This window comes from Hypanus sabinus, chromosome 2 (genome assembly GCF_030144855.1).
Source record: "Hypanus sabinus isolate sHypSab1 chromosome 2, sHypSab1.hap1, whole genome shotgun sequence".
Lineage (NCBI taxonomy): Eukaryota > Metazoa > Chordata > Chondrichthyes > Myliobatiformes > Dasyatidae > Hypanus > Hypanus sabinus.
In genome coordinates this window covers 15,422,829-15,433,337 of record NC_082707.1, presented here as the reverse complement: position 1 = coordinate 15,433,337, position 10,509 = coordinate 15,422,829, and the positions used below count along the sequence as shown (strand labels likewise).

At 42.0% G+C, this 10,509-nt stretch overlaps 1 protein-coding gene across 1 annotated transcript in view; it reads right to left on the bottom strand.

The window, feature by feature from the left end:
- Nucleotides 1-246: 246 nt before the first annotated feature.
- Nucleotides 247-10,509, bottom strand: part of LOC132403246 (extracellular calcium-sensing receptor-like) — a 28,271-nt gene continuing 18,008 nt past the window's right edge. The window contains exons 5-6 of the mRNA XM_059986677.1: nt 1,261-1,384; nt 247-1,166 (exon numbers count right to left, since the gene is read on the bottom strand). Of these exons, the coding sequence (XP_059842660.1) occupies nt 247-1,166; nt 1,261-1,384 (1,044 nt within the window). The remainder of the gene's footprint in view (nt 1,167-1,260; nt 1,385-10,509) is intronic.

The window sequence follows — 10,509 nt, the reverse complement described above, 5'->3', positions numbered from 1 at the left end:
GATCGTTAGATAGGTGCATTCACGTTATGAAAGTGTAAGGATATTAACATTGTTGAGGCAGAATAGATCATTTTAGTTCGTAATTTGATTAGTAACTCTAGTGTTTCAGAATAACGTTGCGAGTCAAAGAGCCCATTCCTGACCTGTTTTGTTCTACGTTCTATATCCTTAACCCAACAAACAAACAATGCACACAGAAAATTTAGAAAATAATGGATCAATCACATAACCAGCTTTCTTCCTTATTCACTTTTCAATCGTTCCGGATGTCATTTTCCCCATGATATGTCTCTTTGTGTTGTGTTCTCGCTTAAAGAGTATAATGTAACATTTGGGAGCAAAGATGCAGAACAGCAACGCATAGCTAGACGCTAAAATAGCAAACACTTCCACCGCCACCGTGTACTTCCCAGGGGAACTCACGTAGGCTGGGATGAAGGTAATCCAAACTGCGCAAAAGATAAGCATACTAAATGTGATGTGTTTAGCTTCGTTGAAGTTGTCTGGAAGTTGTCGAACGAGAAAGGCGACCAAAAAACACACACAGGACAGGAATCCAATATAACCGAGCAGGCAATGAAAGGCAAATTCAGACCCAAGGTTGCATTCAAAAACTATTATCTCGTTAAAATGTTCTGTACTTTTCCATGGGTATGGCGGCGATGTTGTGAGCCAGACAGTACATATTAAGCACTGTAGTGCAGTAAGGCTTAAGACGGTGAGTCGCTGCTGGGTTGGGCCAAACCACTTCATTATGTTATTGTTGGGCAGAGTCGCTTTGAAAGCCATGACAACAACGATAGTTTTACCCAAAACGCAAGAGATACAGAGAACAAATATAATACCGAATGACGTGTGGCGAAGCATGCAAGACCATGTTGATGGTTCTCCGATAAATGTAACTGAACAGAGAAAGCAAAGCATTAAAGCAACGAGAAGAAGGAAACTTAGCTCTGAGTTATTAGCTTTAACAATGGGTGTATCTCTATGAGTATAGAACGTTGCAAATACCAGAATTGTAATACAGATTCCAATCAACGCCAGCGACACCAACATAATCCCCATGATTTCACTAAATGACAGAAATTCGATCTCTTTTGGTATGCACTCAACCCGTTTCTCATTTGACTTGTACTCTGGTGGGCATTTAATGCAGCCTGTTGAATCTAAAACGAAACATATCAATATTTGTAAGGGAGTGAGACAAGTTTATATTTTGTACTGCCATTTAATTGATAGAATTAAAGACAGATATCTCACCGGTGGTGTTGCTAATTTCTCCTTGGGGACATTGTACGCAGTCATAGCAACACTTCGGTTGTCCTTTTCGCAGTGCCGTCCGTGTTCCGGGATCACAGCTTTCAGAACAGACCGCACGTGGAATCTATAGAGAGATTAAACACGGTATCTGGCCATGCCCAGTAGAAGTAGGAGGAGGTGGTTCACACCCTCCAAATATGATCTCATTCCAGAACCCATGGAGGCAACTTAAAGGGCTTTGCAAGTCATGTTCTCAGTACCACATAAAAATTGCTGGAGAATCTCGACAGGTCAGTGAACATTTTGATAAATATTTAACCAACCGCTTCAGAAGTGCAAGTGGAGGGTGAGACGCCAGAATAAAAAGGCGAAAGGAGGGTGGGTAAAGAAACAGGTAACGGATGGAACCGAATGGGTGAGAGAAATAAAGAACTGGAGAAGAAATTATTTGATTGGAGTGGAGAGTAAACTATGGGGGAAAGCGAGAAAAAGAGGGGTAACCTGTGCATGAGATAGGTAAGTCAGACGAAGAGGTAATAGACCAGGCTTGGGAACAGAAGAATAGAGAAGGGTATGTGCAAAATTTTCAGAAGGAGAAATTGATGTTCGTGCCATCAGGTTGCAGGCTACCTAAACAGAATATATGGTGGTGCTCCTCAACCATAAGAGTGGCCTTATCAGTATGCAAAAATGAAGCAATGGACCCACATGTCAGTATAGGAATGGGGACAGGATTAAAATGGCTGGCCTCGGGGATATTGAGCGTTTCGCAGATGGACAAACTTATGCCAGGCGACGCCACGGTAGAGAAAGATGCTTTGGTGATAGCGGATACAGTGGAAAACTTCATCTGATTCTACGTGGAAGGGTTGCCCTGGCTGGAAGGGTGCTTGATGCCCTGAATGGGGGCACGGGAGTAGATAAATATGCATGTATAGCATATTTGTCGTTTGCAGGGCTATATGGCAGGAAAGAGCTTAGTGGGGAGGAAAGAATGGACAATTGGTTCAGAAAGGGAGCAACCGGTGCAGAAAGCGAAGAGTGGTGTGGAGGCAAATACATGTTTGGGGCTAGAATCCAGCTGAAGATGGATGAAGTTGAAGAGAATGGTGTGTTTAATACGGTGGTCCATCGGGTGGTAGTGAGGACAAGCGAAACTCTATCTCTGTAATGAGGCAGGAAAGTGTGAGTGTCTGAGAAATGGAGGAGATGCGGGTGAGAGTGGCATCAGTGGTCCTGGAAAGGAAAGGTACTTATTTGGAACAGATGCGGCGGAGACGAAGGATGAGTATATTTACATAAATCAAGGTAGGAAGTATGCTTAAGATCACCGTTGGAATTGGTAAGTTTATAAAAGCTGTCGTTAGGCAACTTATCTCCAGAGATGAAGACAAATAAATCGAGAAAGGGGTGCCATGTATCTGTAATGGATCAAGTGAATTTAAGGGTATGGCAGAAGTTGGAGGCAAAATTGATGAAATTGACTGGCTCTTGAGAGCATTAAGCAGTTGCAGTCCGCTCAGTTCTAAGTATTTAATGATTTGTTTTATTTTTCTTTTGTATTTGCTGAAATGTTCATCTTTGGCACACGTTGTTTAGTCCTTTTTTGTGTGTGTGCAGCTTTTTTTTAATGGTTTCTGCAGTATTTCTCTGTTTTATTGTGAATGGCTGCCTGAAAATAAATTTCATTGTGGTCTATGGTAACACATAGTACTCTGATAAGAAATTTACTTTGATCTTTGAAAGGTTGAGCGATTTAAGGTTAATATATTGTGCCAAATTGAATAGCAGGGCGGACCAGCCGGGTCCCTGTTTGTTTTTAGAGATTTAAGGGATTAATGCGTGGCTATTCAAAGAAAGCAGCCTCGAAGTCAATGTTGAGTTGTTTGCGATATTCACAAGTGCATGTATGCTCACATGCAACGTAAACCTTGTAGCAACATGCGACGTACATAACATCTGATACACACCATTCACAAGAAAACGAAACAGAATATCAACAAGATTTTTACGAGAAATAAAGTAAAAGCAAAAGCAGAAAATAAAACTGATGCATCTTCCTGCAAAGTGGTTAACGAGGTTATGAGGATTAAAATTGATTAAACTTTAAGGGTGATGTTGGATACCAGGACAGGTTTTCATATGACCCTTAAAATAACGGAAGTCGGTGGAAATGGTGAAATTGACGAGCGGTTTGTAAATCGTTAGGGTACGGTGTGGCTTAACTGGGGGCAATTAATTTTAATTTTCTTTTTTATGGTCTCGTAGACGGAAGAAAGCTAAAAAAGAAAACAAAAATCAGCGTTTTGAGATGTACGCGGGAATGCTGTAGTGATCAAGTCCAGTCACTGGGGCCCCGCACGATGTTCAGCAAAGTGACGTATTGGTAGACGCCGACTGAGTATATACTTGGTCCGAGCTCACTGAGTGTCTGAAAGCCGATGTTTGCACTCCAGTGCTAGTCCTACAACATGGAAACAGGCCCCTCGTCCAACTTGTCAATACGACCATGTTTTCCCAATATGTTGGTCCGGCCTGCCCACATATGGCCCACAGCCTACAAGCCCTCTCAACCCATGAACACTTACAGATTTTTTAAAATACTTGAGTGTGCCTGCCTCAGCTACTATTTACGGCAGCTGATTCCAAATACCTACCCGTTTTTGTGTGTAAAGTTTCACCTCTGAACTGAAACAACATATCCTTTTTACAACAATCACTTCGTGGGGGGGGGGGGGGGACGACTATGCGGTTTCGCCTAATAAACAAAGCGGCTATCATTGGAAATTGAGTAATAGCTTCAAAGTTACTTTTTGGCTGCAAAGGGCCTTATTAGATCCGAGTACAATGTCAAACTAAAGTGCATTCTTGAATGCTGTTGAGATTCAGGCTTTTACCAAGTGACCATTCCAACTTGCGTTAATATTTGGTGTGGTCCTGACAATGTGAATTCAATAACTTAACTGTTTATGGAATACTTACAGTTAGTGCTCATAGGCACAAGGTGATTTTTTTCATATAGCATAATCGGTGAAGATGATTCGGTTCAAGTAAGAATGATTAAACGTGCAGGTGCTGATAGTAATTGAAAGATACAAGCAGAAACATACCCTTCATCCCGCCGAGTCCCTGCTGACCAAGGGCAACCGATTCAGATCAATGCACAATATGATCCATTTTTCATTATCCCCATACTTTTATGAACTCTGAACAGATTTCACACTCGCTTACACATTGGGGACAATTTACAATTACCAATGAATCTATCAACCCACACGTCATTAACGCGTGAGAGGAAACCAGAACAACGGGCGTGGTCACTGGGAGAAAATGCAAAGTCTACGAACAGAACACGGGAGGTCAGGATATGAAGGAGACGTTCTGACTTTGTTAAGCTCATTGATGTGGCACCTAATATGCAAGCAGGCGGTTAGACCCTAATAGAGATCTCTCAAAACATAACAATTTAAATATATTGCTGAGACAGGCTGACAGAATCCGTGATCGTGCGAATTCTTAACCAGTGTATGGCAAAAATTTTAAAAAAAATAATAATAATCAATGTTGTCGCTGATGAAGACATGATAGACAATCATAAATTTCTTGGAACAGTTTATTCGATTAACCTTACTAATATATTCTCGCGGCAACTCTGTCCTCACTCTGTCAGACATGAGCCGACTGATTATAATTAAGCCATTCAGCACATCGAGAATTCTCTGATTTTCTATTATGGCCGATTTTTTATCCTTCTCAGTTACCTTATCCTTCTTTCTTTCGCAACCTTTGACGCCATTACTAATTCAGGACCTATAAAACTTCCCTTCAATTCTATCCAATGATTGTGTTTCCACAGCCACTGTGCCAATGAATTCGACAGATTCACCACCTTCTGTCTAATTACATGCCTGGCATCTCTGTATAAAAAAAGAAGTCTTTGTATTCTGCGGCTGTGTACTCTGTTTCCAGACTCTAGGGGAACATTCCCTCCATATCCGCTATATCCAAGCCTTTCAATATTCCATAGGTTTAACTGAGATCCACCAATACTTCTAAGCTGCAGTTAGTACAGGAACAGGGTGTTTGCACAATTAATTTCTTAATTTGCTCCACGTTTAGGGTATAGTCTACACCTTTATTCCTTCTTCAAATGCGCATGACAATACACTTTCATACATTATATTTAATCTGCCAATTAATTTCCTATTCTCCAAATATGTCTACAACCTCCGGCATACTCCCTGCTTTCTCAATGCTGTTTGATCCACCACCTATCATCGTCTCCAATTTGTCACAAAACCATCAATACAGTCATCCAAATCCTCTCTTTGTCCTACTTAGTTCTCTTACACTCACTCTGCAAAGTAAAATGAACCTCTCTTCTCCATAAGACCATAGACAATAAGACAAAGGAGTAATAGTCGGCCATTCAGCCCATCGAATCTGCTCCGCCATTTCATCATGAGCTGGTGCAATCTCCCCTTTAACCTCGCCTTCTCACCATAACCTTTGATGCCCTGACTACTCAGATACCAATCAATCTCTGCCTTAAATACACTCAATGAACCGGCCTCCACTCCTGCCGGTGGCAACAAATTCCACAGATTCATCACCCTCTGGCTAAAAAAAATCACATCTCCGTTCGGAATGGGCGCCTTGCAATCCTCAAGTCATGCCCGCTCGTACTAGACCCCCGCCCTCCCGCCATGGGAAATAACTATGCCACATCCACTCTGTCCATGCCTTTCAACATTCAAGATATTTCTATGAGGTTCCACCTCATTCTTCTAAACTCAAAGGAGTACAGTCCAAGAGCAGTCAAACGTTCCTCATATGTTAACCCTCTCATTCTCGGGTTCATTCTAGTAAATATTCTCTGAACACTCTCCAATGTCAGCACATTCTTTCTTAAATAAGAAGCCCAAAACTGCACACAGTATTCCAAGTGAGGTCTTACCAATCCCTTTTAGAGCCTCAACATCATATCCCTGCTCCTATACTCTATTCCTATAGAAATGAACGCCGACATTGCATTCGCCTTCTTCACCACCGACTCAACCTGGAGGTTAACCTAAAGGGTATCCTGCACAAGAACTTCCAAGTCCCGTTGCTCTCAGAACTTAAAAATCTCCCCAGTTAAATAAGAGTCTGCCCGTTTATTTATTTTACCAAAGTGCATGATCATACACTTACGACATTGCAATTCATTTGCCACTTCTTTGCACATTTTCCAAATCTATCCAAGTCTCTCTGCAGACTCATGTTTCCTCAGTACTATCGGCCCCTCCTCCTAGCTTTGGATCATCAGCATACTTAGCAACAAAGCCGTCTATTCCATAATCCACATCGTTGATATACAACGTAAAAAGAAGCGGTCCCAACACGGACCCTTGCGGAACACCACAGGTAACCGGCAGCCAGCCAGAATGGGACCCCTTTATTCCCACTCCCTGTTTCCTTCCAATCAACCAGCGCTCTATTCACGTAAGTAACTTTCCTGCAATTCCATGGGCTCTTATCATGTTTAGCAGTCTCATGTGCGGCACCTTGTCAACGGCCTTCTGAAAATCCAAATACACATCATCCAGTACATGTCCCCTGACTATCCTACTTGTAATTTACTCAAAAAATTGCACTAGGTTTGTCAGTCAAGATTTCCTTTAAGGAAACCATGCTGAGTTCTGCCTATCTTGTACTTCAGAACCACATCCTTGACAATGGACTCCAACAACTTCGCAACCACAGAAGTCAAGCTAACAGGTCTATAAATTCCTTTTTGCTTCCTTGCCCCCTTCATAAATAGTGGAGTGACAGTTGCAAACTTCCAGTCTTCCGAAACCAGGCCAGTATCTAACTACTTGTGAAAGATCATTGCAAATACCTCCACAATCCCCACTGCCACTTGCTTCAGAACTCGAGGGCGCTTTCCATCCGGTCCAAGGGATTTACCTACACTTAGACTATCCAACTTCCTGAGTACCTTCTCTATCGTAATTGCGACTGCGCATATTTCTCTTCCCTGACACCCTTGAATGTCCGGTATATTGCTGAGGTCTTCCTCAGTGAAGAATTATGCAAAATAGTCGTTCAGTTCCTCCGCCACCTCCTTATCTCCAAAAAAACAAAGTTTCCTGGGTTTCAGCACCTAAGTTACAGGGAAACGTTGAACAAGTTCCGTCTTTATTCTTTGGAGCGTAGAGGGTTGAGGGGGGGACTTGATAGAGGTATTTAAAATTATGAGGTGGATAGATCGAGTTGATGTGGATAGGCTTATTTCCGTTAAGAGTAGGGGAGATTCAAACAGGAGGACATGAGTTGAGAGTTAGGAGACAAGAGTTTAAGGGTAACATGAGGGGCAAATTCTTTACTCAGAGAGTGGTAGCTGTGTGGAACGAGCTTCCAGTAGAAGTGGTAGAGGAAGGTTCGGTATTGTCATTTAAAGTAACATTGGCTAGGTGTATGTACAGGAAAGGAATGGAGAATTATGGGCTGAGTGCAGGCCAGTGGGACTAAGTGACAGTAAGCGTTCGGCACAGACTAGAAGGGCCGAGATGGCCCGTTTCCGTGCTGTAATTGTTATATGGTTATATGGTTACAATTACTCCAGCATCATTTTCTATCGGTCCTATATTTACTCTCACCTGTCTTTTTCTCTTTATATACTTGAACAAGCTTTTAGTATCCTCTTTGATACTATTTGCTAGCTTCCTTTCATAGTTCATCTGTTCCCTCTTAATGACCTTCTTAGTATCCTTTTGTTCGCTTTTAAAAACGTCCCAATCCCCTGTCTTCCCACTAAGTTTTGCTTCCTTGTATTCCCTCTGCATTGCTTTCAATTTGGCTTTGACTTCTCTTGTCAGCCACGGTTGTATCGTTTTTCCATTAGAAAATTTATTTTTCTTTGGAATATATCTGTCTTGCACCTTACTTCTCGCATAAACTCTTGCCACTGCTGCTCTGCCGTCCTTCTCGCTATTGTTCCTTCCCGGTCAAACTTGGCTAGTTCCTCTCTCATGCCACTGTATTTTCTTTTACTCCACTCAAATACGGACACATCGGATTTCGGCTTCCCTTTCTCAAATTTCACAGTGAACTCAATCATGTTGTGACCACTGCCTCCGAAGGGTCCCTTCGCTTCCATCTCTCTAATTACCTCTGGTTCATTACACAATCCAGTACAGACGATCCCCTAGTGGGCTCAACAACAAGCTGTTCTAAAAAGTCATCTCGTAGACATTCTACAAATTCTTTCTCTTGAGATCCAGTGCCAACCTAATTTTCCCAAAACACTCGCATGTTAAAATCCCCTACAATTATCATAACACTGCACTTCTGTCAAGCTTTTTCCATTTCCTTTTGTAATGTGTAGTCCACATCACTGTAGCTATTTGGAGGCCTGTAGATAATTGCCATCAGGGTCTTTTTACCCCTGCGATTTCTCAGCTCAACCCATAAAGATTCTGTACCTTCCGATCCTATGTCAACTCTTTCTAAAGACTTAATAACATTTCTTACAATGAACGCCACGCCACTCCCTCTACCTAACTGCCTATCCTTCTGATACACCGTGTATCATTCGACGTTCAGCTCCCAGAGACATGCATCCTTTAGGCACGTCTCAGGTGATGGCACAATATCATACCTACTAATTCGTAACCGTACAACAAAATCATCTACCTTATTCCTTATGCTGCGTGCATTTAAGTATAAAACCTTAAGTCCAGAATTCGGTACGTTTTATATTGATTGCACTGCAACTCATCCCAATGGCTGCAAATTTGAACCATCACCTGCCTGTCCTTCCTGACATCATTACTGCTCACTACCTTAGATCTATTTTTTGTTTTCCCTCTCCTCCGCTCCCATCCTCCTGCCAAATTAGTTTAAAATCTCCCTTACAGCTCTATTAAACCTACCGGCCATGATATTGGTCCCCCTAGGATTGTGTAATAGTGTAAGCCGTCCTTTTTGTACAGGTCACACCTGCCCCAAATGAGGTTCCAATGAACCAGAAACTAGAATCCCTGCACCGTGTTCCAATCCCTCAGCCCCGCATTTACCCTCCACCTCATTGCATTCCTACTCTCACTGTCGCGTAGCACAGGCAGTAATCCCGAGATTACTGCCTTCGCGGTCCTTCTTCTCAACTGCCTTCCTAACTCCCTATATTCTCCTTTAAGGAACTTTTCCCTTTCCCTATCTATGTCATTCCTACTTACATGTACCACAACCTCTGTCTCCTCACCTTCCTACTTCAGGATATCTTGGACTCGAGCAGAAATATCGGGGACCCTGGCACCAGGGAGGCAAACTACCATCCGGATCTCCTGACCGGGGTGGAGTTTCAAGATGGCGACGTAGACATCTGCCTTTTAGGCGCTCTTCATTTTTTAAGCTATGATCACCCTTTAATTAAACGTTTTCGTGCTTAATCATATGGGTTTATATTTATGATTTTTTTTCTTTTTAAAATTAACACTGTATTTAATTTTTTCCAACTTAAAATGTCTGTACCTAAGAAATCGTCTAACTGCGAAAATATCGGAGCTTGAAGAAGTCGATAAATCATTTGATATCAAGCTTCAATCGCAGGCAGCAGTTATTGAAAGCCATGAAGAAAAGTTTGCGGCTCTTGACAAGATAATTTGTGAAAAAATACGTACAATCGAAACTTTGAAGGAGAAGGTACGATCGACCACTAAGATAGTGGAGCAGTATAAGTTTAAAATCAACGATCTTGAAAACCGGTCTCGCAGACAGAATTGGCGTATAATTGGATTTCCCGAAAATCTCGAGTCTGGTGACTTAACTGAATATTTCTCTAATTTATTGTGGGAAATTTTTGGTGAGGACGCATTGCGGGTTAAACCTACTATTGATCGTGCCCACAGAGTTTCGAGATTTTCAGCTGCGAAAGACAAGCCACGAGCTGTGATTGTCCGTCTCCATTATCCTCGCGAGAAAGAGCTTTTAATTCGATTAGCTCGTCAGAAAGGTATGATTTCTCACAAAAACAACAAGTTTCGTATTGTGGAGGACTATTCATTCGAGGTAATGAGGGCGAGAATTGCTTTTAAACCGGTGATGGCGGAGGTTCATTCGATTGGACTTAAACAAGCTTTAAGATACCCAGCGAATCTCAGAATTACGTTGAGCGACAACAGTCAGCGTTTCTTTAATACTCCGGAAGAAGCGAAGAAATTCGTTGAAGAATATCGCTCTTCTAGTCCAACTTGAACTATGTGTTAT